Source organism: Haliotis rubra, unplaced genomic scaffold (assembly GCF_003918875.1).
Source record: "Haliotis rubra isolate DU_JTF1 unplaced genomic scaffold, ASM391887v1 Scf309, whole genome shotgun sequence".
NCBI classification, from domain to species: Eukaryota; Metazoa; Mollusca; class Gastropoda; order Lepetellida; family Haliotidae; genus Haliotis; species Haliotis rubra.
The window spans coordinates 500,959-520,168 of NW_025766979.1; the positions used below are offsets into that span (position 1 = coordinate 500,959).

General features: G+C 40.8%; 1 protein-coding gene across 1 annotated transcript; it reads left to right on the forward strand.

Moving 5' to 3' along the window:
- Positions 1–637: 637 nt before the first annotated feature.
- On the forward strand, positions 638–9,805 carry LOC124283046 (GPN-loop GTPase 3-like; the record flags this gene model as incomplete). The annotated part of the gene is made up of 7 exons (XM_046719062.1): positions 638–761; positions 1,225–1,312; positions 3,906–3,985; positions 4,393–4,633; positions 5,267–5,366; positions 5,745–5,873; positions 9,016–9,805. Coding segments are annotated over 7 exons (819 nt in total), but the record flags the coding sequence as incomplete, so codon positions are not given.
- Positions 9,806–19,210: the final 9,405 nt, after the last annotated feature.

The following is a 19,210-nucleotide window of genomic DNA, read 5'->3' on the forward strand; positions in this document are numbered from 1 at the left end:
AAACTATTCACTTTTTATTTCAAAAACATCAAAGATGCTGCTGAGGTAGAAATTGCCTATGTCCAACATGTTTGTTTACAAACAAAAGGGTCATTTTATTCATATGCGGCAAATCGGTCACTGTAATTAGCGGTCTTAAACTGCCATTTAAGTATGGTTTTGATGAGCTCTCAGCCAATCAGAATCGAGCATCACACAATGTCGTGCTAGAATATGAAATAAAAAACCCATCTATTCTTAGGCATAAAATGATTAAAAAAGCTCGGGGTTTCGGGCGGAAATCTTTCCCATTTTGTTTCCTTTACAAAAGAATGAACTGCCTTGTCCATAGGCATATGAACTTTGGATACTCAAGAATACCTCATCTCTTAGATTGTTCTGTATTCTGTGCAAATTGGTGTTAAAACCTTATCTTGAATCACCAACAGTAATGCAGTCTCAAACACAACTTACAACAGTTGTTCATCGTAATATGATCGTCAACAAAGATGTCATGCTGCAATCTAGTTTTATGGTGATTTTCCTCACTAAATATGGTATGGTAAACCACAGATATGTTCTTGTTCTTAAATCAATGTGTACAAATAACTATAGTAACTATCATTTCTAAAATCATGGTGACTATGGTATCCTGTAACTTGTGTTGTTCCAGTCCACGTACTGCAGTAACCTCGTGAAGCACTGTGAGGTGTTGAGGCGGTCGGTCCATGTGGTCAACCTGGACCCTGCTGCTGAGACGTTTGACTATCCTGTCCTTGCGGGTGATTATCTCTAGAAATACAACATCCATGGCCGAAAAGAACCTGTAACACATGTGATTCCTTAACTTCAACATTCCTCTGTTAGGTGGGGTAGCCATTTAATTACAGCATTCACTCGTCAACCTTTAAGGCCTGAGTTGATTCACCATATAAGTCCAGTATGTGAAGCCAGTTTCTTATGACTTCCCCTGTTCTTTTGCTTAGAATGTTGCAAAAAGTGTCGTAAAACTATACTCACTCACTCAACATTTCAGTAAAGGTACTAGTAGTAGTACCATTCTCAAATTTATAAATACCTGCACAGAAATGTTTTATTTGAACAAAACAAGTTAAATCTTGCAGTTTGTTCTCAAACATTGCTTAGTGAAAGGCAAGCAGCAAGTAAACTGCTGCAGACATCGTAGCTTGACATCAGCCTCTAACTTTGGTGATGAAGCTTACAGTGGCCTGATTAACATTGCAGATGTTCGAGAGCTAATTCACATCGATGATGCCATGGATGACGAAGCCCTCCAGTTTGGTCCTAATGGAGGCCTGATCTTCTGTATGGAGTGAGTACACCTCATATATCTAGACTGTCACTTATATGTTTAATTTCACCTTGCATTGGTTGCTATTTGCAAGTTCGTCAAAACTATAGAATCTGTTTGCATTAGGGTTAGGTTAGGGGTGAACATATTTTATAGAAGCTCCACAAATTCTACTCTGAGTAAATAATAAAGAATGGTTGGTTGGTTGGTTTGTTGTTTAATGCCGCACTCAGCAATATTACAGATATGTGGCAGCGGTCTGTAAATAGTCAAGTCTGGACCAAACTATAATAAAGAATGAAAAACAAATTCATAGACTTTGCTGTCATCGTAGTACATGCATGGTTCCGTTTATTCTGACTGGACAATATCTTTACCATCAAATCTGGACTATAGTAAGTCATCGATCTGTTGTGGCAAACAATGAACTGAAACCCTGACCTGAGAATGAGGATCATCCCTCTGTGGTTGAATCATTCCCAGTTTGATGTTGAAGTATAAAAGGTTTACCTAACGTGTATGTTGTAAAATGTATCTATCACTTTCTGTTGGCCCTGTTAAAAGTATTGATTTTGGTTTTCTATACTCATTATTAGCTATCAGCTTCAGACCAAAGACCTAGTGTTGTATCATTTTTGGACACCTGATTTTGAGGTTTGCCATTTGCTTCAGATAATGCTGCATTATGTTGACACTCTGAGTGTCGTGTTGAAGCACAGACCACTGTGTGCTATAGGGAATAGGTAACCACTAAACTTGTGATAATGCTGCATAATGTGGACACTCTAAGTGTTGTGTTGAAGCACAGACCACTGTGTGCTATACGGAATAGATAACCACTAAACTTGTGAAGATTACATAAGTTTCTAGCAAGACACAAAAGATAAATCTGATAAAGCAACAAGTCAGTTTTACATAGTTTCATGTCACACACCTGGTATACCCAGGTATCACCTTTCCTCCACTTAACACAGAGGCCACTAAGTGAGTCTCCTCACAGTAGACCTGTGAAGATCCCGTTAGAATTGATCTTCAGTAACCCATGCTTGTCATAAGAGGCGACTAACAGGATTGGGTGGTCAGACTCGATGCCTTGGTTGACACATGTCATCATATCTCAGTTGCGTATATTGATGCTCATACTGTTGATCACTGGATTGTCTGGTCCAGGCTTGATTATTAACTGACACCGCCATATAGCTGTAATATTTCTGAGTGTGGTGTAAAACTAAACTCACTCACTCACACCTCACAATAATTAATGAAGCCTCTTGTGAACAACGGGATCGGGTGGTCAGGAATCGCTGGCTTGGTTGACACATGTCATCGGTTCCCAATGGCGCAGATCAATGCTCATGCTGTTGATCACTGGATTGTCTGGTCCAGACTCGATTATTTACAGACTGTCGCCAAATAGCTTGAATATTGCTGAGTGCGGCGTAAAACTATACTCACTCACTCACTCTTGTGAACAAGATAGTCAAAGTCCTTTTACAGGTGCTTCAGTGATTTTGTCCATGCATATGATTCAGTTGTAGGGGTTGAAATTCCACATTTTAAATTGGCAGCCATGACTGGTGATTTGTAATAGAGAATATGTAAATTATGTGAATTTTGTAAATGTCGTATCCCATGACAAAGACAATATATTAGTGGTGGTCCGATTAATTGAAATAATCGAAGATTGGTCGCAATGACTAAACGACCAAGCAATCGATCATGTTTTCTCATAATCGAACACAAACAATTCTGGAACACTTGTTTGCATTAACAATATTTTTCACAAGGTTGGTTTTGTCTGTTGCATTTCATAAACATTACAAGCTCGTTCCAAGTCAGGATTGAATTTATCTTAAAGACTCCAGGAAATTTATGTTCCTAACATACTAGTCATCCTTTAAAGATGTTAAATTTGCACATGCATTTTGTGGAATTTGCAAAAAGACTCATAAGAACTACATGTTTTTTCTTTGTTTTGTGCAGTAACAAACATAACCAGAAAAAATTTGATAAATGATGCTGACCAATTATTTTCGATGATTGATCGGTTGTAATGAATCAATCATCAATTATGAGATTTTATCCAATTCCCAACACTACAATATATCATTACATATCTTCAAGCAGTGAGGATGTTTGAATTGGTGTATAATAATAATTCATACATAAATTCATCCATACATAGGCGATATACATACCTAAATACATACATAGACACATGCATGCATAGACACTTACATACATACATAAATACAAGCCACACAATACACACACACACACACACACACACACACACACACACACATACATACACCCACTTACACAACATATACACGCGCGCATATACTTACGTTCATCCTTACATACACACATACAGACATACATACATACCTACACACTCGTGTACATACGCGCACATCGCATACATACATACATCGCATCGCCAAGACAGGCAGGCAGGCAGGCGCATGACGCTAATGCATAATAACGCACATACACACTCATACTTAAATGCATACATACATACATACGTACATACATACATATAATAATCATCAATAGCTCAGTATAACAATGCTATACGACTGTTTATACCACGCCTGCCTCACTTCAGATACCTGATCCAGAACCTGGACTGGCTTCGTGAACAGCTGGATGACATTGAAGATGACTACATTATTTTTGACTGTCCAGGTAAGTGAAAGGCTTTGATATCCAGGAAAACAGTCATCCATTCTATCATACTTCATATTCATCAAATGTGATGGTGTAAAGTGAGTGACAGTTTTGTCGGCATAAATTTGGCATAAATAATGGATTCATTCGCTTGAACTTCAAGGGACCCAGGTAACTTTAGAGGAAGAGATAACAAAGATCATGAAAGAAAATAAAATATTTTGGCCTTAGTTATCAATTACTGTCAACTGATAGAATTATTTGTGTAGTATGGCATCCATATCTGGGTGCAGGTACCTGGGTACTGTTTGACAAATATATTGTAGACAATCATAACTTGAATACTTTAGTAAATTCTTATAATGGACTTGGCCTACAATCACTTTATTAAACATTCCAAATGAATTTCCACTGCTTCATTTCAGGTCAGATTGAGTTGTACACACACATCCCGGCCATGAAGCAGTTGGTGGAAGCCTTGCAGAACTGGAACTTCCGTGTATGTGGCGTGTTCCTCATCGACTCACAGTTCATGATCGAGGCATCCAAGTTCACGTCAGGAGTGCTGACAGCGTTGTCCACGATGGTGAACCTGGAGATCACTCACGTCAACATCCTCACAAAGTTGGACCTGCTCAGCAAAAAGGCCAAGAAAGACTTGGACAGGTGAGGTCAAGTTCAGCCTCAAGGTCATATGCTAAAAACTGTATTATGTTTGTGTTAACTTAAGAAGTGTTCAGATGGATGAGTGAGTGAGTTTAGTTTTACGCCGCATTCAGCAATATCCAAGCTATATAGCGGCTGGGATTTGTATCTTGTTTAAAATATTTCTAGTTGTCGTGGTAACCTAATACACAAGTCATATCATCCCAAGTCACAAGACCCTGACACAAACCCCAAGAACTTCATTGTGGTTGAGGGTGCAGTGGGGTAGTGTAGTGGTTCAAGCCAGTCACCAAAGACCCAGGTTTGATTCTCCACATGGGTACAATGTGTGAAGCCCAGTTTAAGTATCCCCCACCATGATATTGATGGAATATTGCTAAAAGCAGAATAAAACAATACACACTGACTGAGTGTGGTTGATGTGTAATGGTTCTACTTTATGTGGGGGCAGTGGGGTAGCGTAGTGGTTAAAGCGTTCGTTCATCACGTCGAAGACCCGGGTTCGATTCCCCACATGGGTACAATATGTGAAGCTCATTTCTGGTGTTCCCTGCCGTGATATAGCTGGAATATTGCTAAAAGCGGCGTAAAACTGAACTCACTCACTCACTCACTACTTTATGTGTTCTCTAGGTATCTGGACCCGGACATGGAGAACTTGCTACACGAAGAATTCATGGACGGGAAATTCAGCCACAGATTCAAGAAACTTAACGAGGCCATTGCAAAGCTGGTAAGTAATCTTTGTAAATACATTGTCAAAATATCGCTTAAGAGTAAGGGTGAATAACACAGAGGTTATAAAGGATGCAGTTGGCTTGTCAGTTACTGATGATGTTTACCAGAGAGACCATTTGCAAGATTTGAGAAACAAAATAATCTTGAATTAAAGGGGATTTATTTTCACAAAGCTTGGCTCTTAGTATCAACTAATAAACCATAGATTGTTGCACAAGCTGCTTTTAAGTTTGATACAGTTGGAATATACACTGACTGTGGTATAAAACAATATATTCACTACACAATATAATCTCTAGTTTCCCTGGATGAGATTGAAGGATGTTACTGTAATGTTGCCGTCATTGATGGTTTAACAACATTCACACTCCAGGTGGATGACTACGCCCTGGTGAAGTTCCTGCCATTGGACATCTCGGATGAAGAGAGCATCAACGACATCTTGTTGCAGATAGACCTGGCCATTCAGTATGGAGACGAGCTGGAGCCTCGGGAGCCCAGGGTATGTGTCATGTCTGTAGATTCAATGTTTGTAGGTGTCCAGTCTGTAGTTGCTAGGGCTCTGTTTCTCATAACAATCTTAGCACTAGTGTTGGGAATTGATTGAAATTTCACAATTGATGATTGCTTCATTACCAACGGACAATCGAAAAAAAATTGGTTAGCGTCATTTTTCAGATTTTCCTACCAAGATTGTTATTGTAGATATATATAACATGATGCAACTTGCTACTTTAAAGTGCTGAGTAATATATCATGAACATAAACTTTCTGGAGTCTTCAAGAAATATTCAGTCATGACTTTTCAGTTAGTGAAGTGAGTTTTCTAATAATTAAACAAGTTTTCAGGCCCTGACAACTTCGAAGATATCTTCCATCGTCAAGCGTTTCAAACACTAAAACAGCAGTTCCAAAATCGTTTGTGTTCGATTATGAGAAAATGTGATCGATTGCTTGGTCGTTTGGTCACTGCGACCAATCTTCGATTATTTCAATTAATCGGAATACCACTACTTATCACTACAACTATCTTATTAAAGTATGGGAGTTACGATCACTTTAGCGCTACAATTGCTCATGTTTTCACTTTCAGGACCCAGAAGACCTTGACCCAACAGAGGAGAATGTTGACAGTGGGTACGACCAATGAGAAGCTGGCCTGTTGTGTGTTACACCAGTGATGGATCACTGTGTAGGAAGTAGGAGAATGCACTTCTGGTCTACATCAGTGATGTTAGTTCAAGAGTACAGACAGTGTTACTGGAAGTGTTGACTCTTCTGGTCTGTAGGGGCGGTGGGGTAGCCTAGTGGTTAAAGCGTTGGCTCGTCACGCCGAAGACCCGGGTTCGAATCCCCACATGGGTACAATGTGTGAAGCCCATTTCTGGTGTCCCCCGCCGTGATGTTGCTGGAATATTGCTAATAGCGGTGTAAAACCAAAACTCAGTCAGTCAGTCTTCTGGTCTGTAGCGTGATACTACTTCAAAAGTATGGACATGCTTGCTGGACATCTGGATAATTTCTACTTCAACTTCTACAGGAATGACACCACTGTAGCCTGTCTGCCAGAACTCTGTTGTTTAAAGCAGCACTCAGCAGTATTCCAGCTGTATCAAGGCAGTCTGTAAATTATCGAGTCTGGAACAGACAATGCAATGATTGACATGAGCATTGTCCTACAAAGATATGCATCAACCAAGTCGGCGGGGTGGCCACCAAATCCAATTAGTCACCTTATATGACAAGCATGACAAGATCAATTGTAACCTGGCTCTTCACGGGAGCCTGCACAGTTCAAGCAAACTGCCAACTGTAACCCTTTCACTTATTGTAAATATTGGTGTGAATATGGATGTAAATATGATATTAAAAACACTGTACCATTTGTAAGTCTTTTCTTTATTTCATGAAATAAGAAATGGTTTGAATTAGCAATGATATATCAATAAAAATTAAAATAAATGTTAAAATGTAAATATTCTTAAGATATTTTCCATCCTTAACCATATTAATCTCTGATTAACTTGAACACAAAATCAACAGTTATCACAGTAAGGCACACCCACATACATTACCAGGATGAATGAGGATGAACAGATAGTTCAGTTACTGGCAATGATGGTCTCAATTACTTTCAGTAAAGCACAAGATATTATATAGACCATGATATTGATGGAATATTGCTAAAAGCAGAATAAAACAATACACACTGACTGGAAGTGTGGTTGATGTGTAATGGTTCTACTTTTTATGTGAAGGTGGGGTAGTAGCGTATTAGTGATTAAAGCGTTAAGTTCATCACGTCGAAGACCGGGTTCGATTCCCCACATGGGTACAATATGTGAAGCTCATTTCTGGTGTTCCCTGCGTGATATAGCTGGAATATTGCTAAAAGCGTAAAACTGAACTCACTCACTCACTCACTACTTTATGTGTTCTCTAGGTATCTGGACCCGGACATGGAGAACTTGCTACACCGAAAGAATTCATGGACGGAAATTCAGCCACAGATTCAAGAAACTTAACGAGGCCGTTGCAAAGCTGGTAAGTAATCTTTGTAAATACATTGTCAAAATATCGCTTAAGAGTAAGGGTGAATAACACAGAGGTTATAAAGGATGCAGTTGGCTTGTCAGTTACTGATGATGTTTACCAGAGAGACCATTTGCAAGATTTGAGAAACAAAATAATCTTGAATTAAAGGGGATTTATTTTCACAAAGCTTGGCTCTTAGTATCAACTAATAAACCATAGATTGTTGCACAAGCTGCTTTTATGTTTGATACAGTTGGAATATACACTGACTGTGGTATAAAACAATATATTCACTACACAATATAATCTCTAGTTTCCCTGGATGAAATTGAAGGATGTTACTGTAATATTGCTGTCATTGATGGTTTAACAACATTCACACTCCAGGTGGATGACTACGCCCTGGTGAAGTTCCTGCCATTGGACATCTCGGATGAAGAGAGCATCAACGACATCTTGTTGCAGATAGACCTGGCCATTCAGTATGGGGACGAGCTGGAGCCTCGGGAGCCCAGGGTATGTGTCATGTCTGTAGATGCAATGTTTGTAGGTGTCCAGTCTGTAGTTGCTAGGGCTCTGTTTCTCATAACAATCTTAGCACTAGTGTTGGGAATTGATTGAAATTTCACAATTGATGATTGCTTCATTACCAACGGACAATCATCGAAAAAAATTGGTTAGCGTCATTTTTCAGATTTTCCTACCAAGATTGTTATTGTAGATATGTATAACATGATGCAACTTGCTACTTTAAAGTGCTGAGTAATATATCATGAACATAAACTTTCTGGAGTCTTCAAGAAATATTCAGTCATGACTTTTCAGTTAGTGAAGTGAGTTTTCTAATAATTAAACAAGTTTTCAGGCCCTGACAACTTCGAAGATATCTTCCATCGTCAAGCGTTTCAAACACTAAAACAGCAGTTCCAAAATCGTTTGTGTTCGATTATGAGAAAATGTGATCGATTGCTTGGTCGTTTGGTCACTCGCGACCAATCTTGATTATTTCAATTAATCGGAATACCACTACTTAGCACTACAACTATCTTATTAAAGTATGGGAGTTACGATCACTTTAGAGCTACAATTGCTCATGTTTTCACTTTCAGGAACCAGAAGACCTTGACCCAACGGAGGAGAATGTTGACAGTGGGTACGACCAATGAGAATAGAAGCTGGCCTGTTGTGTGTTACACCAGTGATGGATCACTGTGTAGGAAGTAGGAGAATGCACTTCTGGTCTACATCAGTGATGTTAGTTCAAGAGTACAGACAATGTTACTGGAAGTGTTGACTCTTCTGGTCTGTAGGGGCGGTGGGGTAGCCTAGTGGTTAAAGCGTTGGCTCGTCACGCCGAAGACCCGGGTTTGAATCCCCACATGGGTACAATGTGTGAAGCCCATTTCTGGTGTCCCCCGCCGTGATGTTGCTGGAATATTGCTAAAAGCGGCTTAAAACCAAACTCAGTCAGTCAGTCTTCTGGTCTGTAGCGTGATACTACTCCAAAAGTATGGACATGCTTGCTGGACATCTGGATAATTTCTTCTTCAACTTCTACAGGAATAACACCAGTGTAGCCAGTCTGCCAGAACTCTGTTTGTTAAAAGCAGCACTCAGCAGTATTCCAGCTGTATCACGGCAGTCTGTAAATTATCGAGTCTGGAACAGACAATGCAATCATTGACATGAGCATTGTCCTACAACCAAGTCGGCGGGGTGGCCACCAAATCCAATTAGTCACCTTATATGACAAGCATGGATTGCTGAAGATCAATTGTAACCTGGCTCTTCACGGGAGCCTGCACAGTTCAAGCAAACGGCCAACTGTAACCCTTTCACTTATTGTAAATATTGGTGTGAATATGGATGTAAATATGATATTAAAAACACTGTACCATTTGTAAGTCTTTTCTTTATTTCATGAAATAAGAAATGGTTTGAATTAGCAATGATATGTCAATAAAAATAAAAATAAATGTTAAAATGTAAATATTCTTAAGATATTTTCCATCCTTAACCATATTAATCTCTGATTAACGAACACAAAATCAACAGTTATCACAGTAAGGCACACCCACATACATTGCAAGGATGGACGGACGAACATATAGTTCAGTTACTGGCAATGATGGTCTCCAATTACTTTCAGTAAAGCACAATATATTATATAGACCATTTTTTAAAATTAATTTTAAGGTATTATTAAAACAAACTGTTCATGGCATTTAATTATGTGTACATTATCTGTAAACTAAAGTGACAACATGTGTTATCATAAAATGAAAGAAGACGTGTCAAGACTTCAGATTCATGGTGACTGAGATTACCTGTACCGTATATAGAGATTATTACACGAGCAAGTGTGACATTCTCAAGTGTGTCATACGACTTATACAAAATGAGTGGGAAATTTTGTATTTACTTGTTTTTCTTTAGTATCCTTTTATTAGGTGTACAATTGAGCAGTAAAACACGGTAAGCAAGTGTGACTGCCCTGTTCATTGACGTCACGTTCAATCGTTTAAATGACGTCACAGATGACGAAATAGAGAAACAATGGTTGCTAGGCAAAAGTGATATGTGCACATATGATATATATGACACTTGTCATGTTTCACCATATGGATACGTAGATAAGCCATCCCCTAACTTGACCCTTAAAAAAATCAGTGTCAAAATGGTTTGTTTCGTACATAAGCCGACCCCCGCGATAGGGTCCTGATGTGAGTGAGAGGTGGGACGGTGGAAAATGAACACATGTATGATTAACTATGAACAAGGAAATTGACATCACAAGTATTTGTGGAACCAACCACAGCACATCCCACAGAATAACATCAGCACAACATTGTCAACATTTTCGCTACTTATGGTTATGTTGATACAGATACAAAGTTATGAATATGAACCTGAGATATTATTTCACTGTCACAGAAATTGTAGAATTATTAAGATTACTTTGGCTTAGATGGATTCAGATGATCAACATATTTTATGTCAACTGGTTGATCAGAAAGTTAAAGACCAAATGTCAATTACTTACATCAAAGGTAAATGCTAGTTGCACCACCGTGTTCCAGTCATGTCAGTGCATTGTAATCTATTTAATGCTATCACAAATGAAATGTCACTGCATGTTTGAACTTCTGGAAGTATGTGAAACCACATGCTTGTATTCATTTGATAACAAAATTAGCATTATATAAGGCAATTAGGATAATGTTAAAATATTTAAGAAGTTCGGTTGTACATTTTTCTTGTTACTCTTTTTTGCTAAACAATGCAAGTGACTTCACTATATGCCGATACAGTCCATGGTGAACCTGATGTCATAGTAATAAATACAGCAGAATAAACAACCAGCCTCTGCTTATTAATTCAGACTTTAGATTACAGATGGTCTTGAAAAGGGTTGATTACTCTAAATGCAGAGCAACAATCTGAACCAATGCATGTCAGCCTTATAAGGGGGGTAAAGCCTACAAAGTGACCAACCATGGATCTTAATGGAGCAAATCGGGGATTTCAATCCATAATCAACAAATCCTGGAGCACTTAGGGAAGACAACTCTGCATAGCAGCTGTGATCTACTGCAGATGATAGCAACTGAACACTCTTTAATGCAGCATTAACGTTCATATTATATTATGTTCTATCACAATTTTTTTTTGAGAAAGTATGATTAAATATCACTATTTAGTACTACATGTATATTTATCTTACTTTTACTTTTGTTACTATGGTTACATCTAGGAACTACTCTGAGAGCCTGAAGACATTCTCTAAACTGACACAACCTGAAATCCAACATTTGGATTGTCACATATACAAACGATATTTACCAGTTGTGCAAGTCCTTAATTATTTGGTTGTAAAACAAAGGACTGAATTCAAGACTTTCAGATCACACAACCTGACTCTATGATAACTATCACTGCCTAAACCTCAAGTCTCATCCGGAAGCCATGTAAATCAGCTGTTGATTAATACTGACTTGTAAATACAAGCCTGCATACAACACATCAGTGAGGGATGACACTTTTAATCCGCATCCATGATGCACAAAACAGCCTTCCACTTTCTATCCGGATCCATAAAAATGTAATTTTTTAGAGTAAAATTGATATTTTATACTTATCCTGACTCATGCTCTTTTGCTTGTCTTCTTCTTCTTGCGAACATAGTGGAACACTTGTATCTCCTTATTTGAAGCTCCTTCAAAATAAAATCACTAATTGGTACTCACCACGAGTTGCTCCCTTTGTCTCCCCTGGCGGGAAAGGTGTCGCCACCCTCTGGCCATGTGCTCCACTCTCTCCTGATTTAGCTTGAGCCCAACACTTGAATTTACAGGAAATCCAAAGTGTTATGTGGGGGAGGATGGGAGGAGCTAACCTCATGAGTCAGGATAAGTATAAAATATCAATTTTACTCTAAAATTACATATTTTTCCTTATCCTGACTCATGCTCTTTACTTGTAGCATCCTACGGAACGGAGGTGGGTAACAGAATACTTTGGATTTATAATTAGTGATTTTGTATAGATATACTGTAATATCCCCTACGGGAACTTCATGAAGGCTTAGATTTAGGATGTTTCCTGTATAAAGAAAACCATAGGTTATATAAAGCCATTAAAGGGGAATTACATTATGAATATATTGAACAATACATATAAATTATATATATATATATATAGGTGACTCTGATAGAGGCACTGAAATTGACTATATCCAAGTATATGCTTAAGGTTGAATACTTAAGCTGAACATATATACATAGCCCTAAAACTCCGTAGAGTTATAAGCTAGATGAGTATGTATAAAATACATATTAATCTTGTGAGGATAATATTTTAACGCCTACGAGGGACTGTCAGTTGCTGAGCGAGGACCAGTGGTCCGAAATGGTGAATGCCAGAGACATCTTCTGTAGTGATGTCTCTTAGGTAGTGATTAGCAAATACCATGTTAGATTTCCAATAGCATCCTTCCATAATCGTGTTCAAGGAACAGTTACCGTGTAGGGCGAGGGTAGAGGCCAGTGCCCTGATCTCATGTGGATTTGATGCTGTTGGTGGGTCCAAGCCTGCTGCCTTGTAGGCACGGAGAATGACAGTCCTTATCCAAATAGATATTGTGGTCCGTGACACTTCTGTTTGATTCGTAGGCGATAAGGGGATGAATAAACGTTTGAGAAATCTTCTCCTTGTTTTGGATCGTCGTAAATAAACTTTGAGCGCTCTTACCGGACACAGTGATAGGTCTTGTGTATCTTGTGATCCGAGAATAGAGGATAGCGCCGGGATGTGGAATAATCTGTCTGGTTGACCTGGCAGTTGATTTTTTTGCGATGAAATCCCATCTTAATCCGAGGTGCGCTGTGTTATGATTGTCATCAAACTGTATCCTCTCGTAATCCAGAGCGTGAATTTCAGACATTCTTGCTGCTGTGGCTAGCGATAGCAGAAACAGTGTTTTCTGTGAGAGAAATTCAAAGTTTGTCGATTCCAAAGGTTCATAGACCTCACTCGTGAGGTGTTGTAACACTACATTCAGATCCCAAGCTGGGGCGTGGAACTTCCGCTTTTGGTCCTCCAATCGGAAAGCTCGTAGTAAGGCCAGTAACTCTGGAGATCTTGTCAATTTGACACCCGTTCTCATGGTGATTACAGAACTAAGCGCGGCAAGATATGTTGATATCGTTGAACCTTTTAAATGTTTGTTTTGGCGTAGGTAACACAAATAGTCTGCCACTTGAGGTTGTGAAGCCTCTCTTGCTGTAAACCCTTTCTTTGTTGCATAATTTTCGAAACTGTGCCACTTGTCGTCGTACAAGTTACGAGTTGAGTAACGTAAGGCAAGCGTGACTGCTTTTGCCGCCCTGGCAGAATATCCTCTCTTGTTTAAACACATTTGTATACAGTCCATACGTGTAGTTGGAACATTGCTGGGTTTCCGTGCACTTGTTTGGTGTGAGGATGAATTAACAGGTTTGCGCGCTTGGGTAGCTCCAGTGTTGGTTGACCGATTTCTTGAATTAGTATGGGAAACCACGTTCTGGCCGGCCAGTAGGGCGCGACCAAAGTGAGTTGTAGGCTCTGTGTTTGTCTGATTTTCTGTAATACTTGAGGTATTATTGCTGGCGGCGGAAACGCGTACGCATTGAGGCCTTCCCATGATAGACTTAGAGCGTCCGTTGCCCAAGCTTGGGGGTCTGGGACTGGTGACACGAATGTCGGTAGCTGATTGTTGAATCGCGTGGCGAATAGGTCTATTAGCGGCGCTCCTAATTGCTTGATTATCTGTGCAAAAAATTTCCCTGTTGATCATCCACTCTGTCGGTGATGGTAGATGAGGCCGAGAGAGAGCGTCTGCTAGTATATTTCTGGCTCCGGGAATGTGCACTGCTCTGACATGTAGATTTAGATCTTGTATTAAATCGAACAGTTGAAAGCTTAGGTTCAAAAGGTTCATCGATCTCGTTGAGCCTTGCTTGTTTATGTAGAACGCCACTGTCGAATTGTCTGTATGGATCATTAGGCGCGCATTTTGTAGAAATGTGCTCCAATGTAGAATGGCGTTGATTACAGCTTTCATTTCTAGACTGTTTATATGGAGTTTGCATTCTTGCTGATTCCATAACCCTGATATCGTGTGGTTGGTGAGATGAGCTCCCCAACCTTGGAGTGACGCGTCTACATACAGATGGGTTTTGTATTCCTGCTCTGCTAAACAAATCCCTTCGCAGACATTCGATTTCTTGGTCCACCATAGTAGATGTGGTCTGAGATGTTTCGGTAGACTGAATGGTTGTACATCGTTGAGATGTGCGTTGATGAGGACCTGTAGGGGACGTAACTGTAATCTGCCTGTGACAGTCATGTCTTGGGCTGATGTGAGAAGACCTAGTAGGCTCTGCCATTGTCGCAGTGGTAACGGAGAGAGTAGAGCTGGTGGAATGGTCTGTTGTATCTTGAGCCAACGGTCTTCTGGTACCATAATACGGTTGCGATTTGTGATGAATCGAATACCTAGAAACTGCAGGTCTTGCGATGGTACTAGGTCCGACTTGCGTAAGTTTACTAACCAACCTAGTTGTGTTAGTAGCTTTATGATGTAATTTAACTGTAGTTTGAGACGCAGTGGATCTTGATCTACTTGTATCCCGTCGTCGAGGTAAAACGCACTGCGTAGCCCTTGACGATGTAGAAATTTGATAATCGGTTTCGTTATCCTCGTGAATAGCCAGGGGGCTGATGATATTCCGAATGGGAGTACTTTCCACTGGTAATGTAGCCCTTCTAGAGTAAATCGTAGGTATTTCCTGGAATCGGGATGAATGGGGATGTGCAGGTAGGCATCCTGTAGATCTATGCTGCCCATGTAGTCCATAGGACCTAATAATCTGGCGTAACTGAGGTAAATGTATCATGCTAAACTTCGGTGGTTTGCGTATAGATAGTTCTTGTTGAAAAGCTCATGTTGTAGATGAGTCTGTATTTCTCCGTGAGTTTTTCTTGGGAACTAGGAAAACTGGGGAGTAGAAACCTGGTTCGACGTTTGCTTGATCTATTACTTCTATGGCCTGTTTGGATAGGAGTGATGAAACAGCCTCTCTTATCTTTGGTAGTTGTTGGCTTTGTAAATCGAACTTGGGGGTTTGATTGTCAGCGGAGGCTTGGCCTGTAGAGGGATAATACGAAATCCGTGTTGAAGAATGTTGGAGACGGGCGGGTCTTGCAATATTCCCCAGTTTTCCCAGTGTAGTTGGAGGCGTCCACCCACTTGAGCTGGCTGTACTGGAACGGCTGGGGGTGGAAGACTCCAGTCGTTCCGAACCTGTGTTTCAGCGTCTATAATTGCGGGAACCTCTGGGTGTCCTGCCTCTTCCTGATCCTCCTCTATAGTTGCCATATGGGCTTAATTTAAAAGAATCTTTACCTCTAGAGCTGGCTATCTTCCTGTCTCTTGCTCTTTGTAGGCCCGTGAACTTAGATCTGCCTGAGTATCTTTGTGAAGTCTCCGACTTAATGACGCTGGCTAGTGTGTCCATCGATCTAATCATAAGGACTTCCCTGGAATCCTTAGAGACTTCCTTGGCGACTTTGTCGATTTCTCCGCCAAAGATGGATGTTGTCGACCACGGGCTGTATAAAGTGGGCTGTAAAGTTCTCCCCAATTACAGGAGGCGAGGAGGCCTTGACGACGAAGCTAAGGTCAGTGCTGCTGAAACAGATGTAAGATGATCCGCTAAAACTGCTGATCTTTCTTTTGCATAAGTAAGGCAGAATAAATCATTCTATCATCTTCCGTTCGTGGAACTCCCGAATCTAGTAATAAGAGTCTCATTGATCGTCCCTAGATCTATTTAACCCAAAGAACATACGCCTCGCCATGGTTTCTATATGAGCCAACTGCGATCATCCATCTTGTAAATCTTGTTCTTTACATCGCTGATGATCTTATAGTTCTCATCGATGTCCTGGGCCTTGTAGAAGGAGTCCATGTTATGCGTGGAGAACTTCTTGGCTTGAAAGTTGGGCAGATGTGGTATCTGAACTTTCGTAGCTTTCAGGAAAGCTGCATCTAGATTCTGTGGCACTGCCGCAATCGGGTCGATCGGGGGTAGAGTGATTGCATCTGGATCATCTTCCTTCATCAAATACGTCTGAGCTGTATTGCCACTTTTAGATGGTGATGTGAGATCTAGGTTATTGACCATCCAATACCGTATCTCTGCATCAGAAAATATGATTCCTCCATCATCCTCAAAACCATCATCATTAACAAATTGTAGATGCTCTTCGGGACTGCGTGTAGCTGTCTGTATATCTGATGAGGTTTGTGGTGATCGACCTGGTGATGAACGAAGTGGAGATCGTCTATGGGATGATCTTCTCGGAGACTTGTGAGGTGAATGTTGATAGCTTCGCGAAGCTCTTCGGCAGTCCCTCGATGTTCTTCTAGACGATGAAGATCTGGAATCATATGTCCTTCGCGAATGCCTTCGCGAAGCTTCATTTGCGTCCGGTCCGGGGGATCGATGATATGACCTTCGCGAAGGCTTCCGTGATGTCTGATGGTCTGAGTCCATATCTAGAGATGAAATCGAAGATGGTGATGATCTCTCCCGCCTTCGCGAAGGCTGTACATCTAGGTCCTTCGTCAAGGTGGTGCGGGACTTCCTTCCAGAAGGTGACATCGTCTTGGCTGCTACGTTGACGGGGGTGCCTCTGGGGTGCTGTTCACGTTGGAGCCTTCGCTGGCTCGGACCTGCTTGCGAGTTTGTAGTGGTCCTCCATGATGTTCATAATCTGCCGCATCATGTCTTCTGGGATGATCTGTGGCGAAGTCGCCGGGCGTCTTTTCTGCGATGGGGTTCACATCAATGACGTCTGACGCCGGTGTAGAGGCATCAGGCTGCATGGTGATCTCTGCAGAAGTCACAGTCGCTGACACCGGTCGCTTCTTCTGCCGTGAAAGTCGGGATGATTATCGGCTGATCATCGTAGAGGCCCAACTCTGCTGCTGGAGCGATCTCGCTGAGAAAGTTCTTGCTGTCTTCGTGAATTTCCCTTTGGAAGTCTGCGCTGCCCTGGGTGTCCTCAATCTGCGTTGAGAGCGGCGATGAGACCCTCTTAGACTTAGTCTGCAATGGACGGGATGTCTGGGGAGGCGGTCGTTTCTTCGAGGTAACGGACTCGTCCACGTTCCTCTGCCGCAGGGGTCTCTAGCAGAACACCAGGCGGGAGAGGGTCGATCGCTAGCAGCTGACTGGATGGAATATCTGGACTCTCTGCCATGTTTTGCCCTTGTTTTGCGTGATCTATCTGCAGCACGTCTTAAGAGGCATAAAGATGATATTTATTAAATGCAGAATGAGATAAATTAATGCAGTAACTGCAGCGCGGAATTAAGCGCAAGGCATTAGAACAACTAGGGCATATTACATGTGGATGGGAGGCAGAAAAGCGTAATCTACAAATCGTACAGATTTTCATCAGCGTAAAGCTAGCTGAACAATCACGAATACGCGTGAATAAACAGTAGAAATCACGATAATTAATCAATACAAATAGTAAAGGATACTAGCTATGCCTCTATAGTAACCTATGAGAGGTAAAACTAAGAGATTATCAAAGGATATGGTGTGTAAGGAGACACAAGGCGCTCTCACATCCTGCTCACTGGGCGAAGAAGGAGAGAGTGGAGCACATGGCCAGAGGGTGGCGACACCTTTCCCGCCAGGGGAGACAAAGGGGAGCAACTCGTGGTGAGTACCAATTAGTGATTTTATTTTGAAGGGAGCTTCAAATAAGGAGATACAAGTGTTCCATTATGTTCGCAAGAAGAAGAAGACAAGCAAAAGAGCATGAGTCAGGATAAGGAAAAATTAGTATTATTTACATTAAATGATAACATTTTGTAAATGACAAACAAAACCCAACAAACTGTTTTGGCATGAGGAATGTTTGAAATACTGAGTCATTTCACTCATACATGCATCAATGTTGATGTATGAAAACAGCCTTCCTGTGTCAGGTTACATGTTCTGACTTACAAGCAGATACATACTGAATGTCACATGAAACCTGATCCCTTGCAGCAGCTACAACATTGTGTAGATTGTAGACTAGAGGGGAGATACATGTCAATGTGGTTTATGTGGACAAATATCTGGATATTGGCTTGTTCTGGGAGGAAAAAGGTGAAGAAATGACTCACGAACAATACATTTAAGAAACCGATTATCATTCATAATGCCATTTTATGACATGGGGACACCAGACATAGGATTCACCCAAGCTGATAATCGAATAGTGAGTGAGTTTAGTTTTACGCCGCACTCAGCAATATTGCAGCTATATGGCGGCGGTCTGTAAATAATTGAGTCTGGACCAGACAATCCAGTGATCAACAACATGAGCATCGATCTGCGCAATTGGGAACTGATGACATGTGTCAACCAAGTTAGCAAGCCTGATCAGCCGATCCCGTTAGTCGCCTCTTACGACAAGCATGGGTTACTGAAGATAAATATTCTAACCCGGACCTTCACTGGTAGAGAGGAAATAGAAGGGCTGGATACAGGGGAAGAGAATGAAGATAGTAAAGACAAGAGGGATACAGGAGTAGAGAGAAGGGAAAGGAGACAGGGTTATTGACTATCTCAGCCATTCTTTATGCAACTACAGTAAGACCCCGGATATCCAGACACATTCATTTTTGTGTAAATCGTCTGGATAACTGAATATCCGGATATCTGGATTTCTGTCATCCATGCTTTCGGTGAAGCGAGC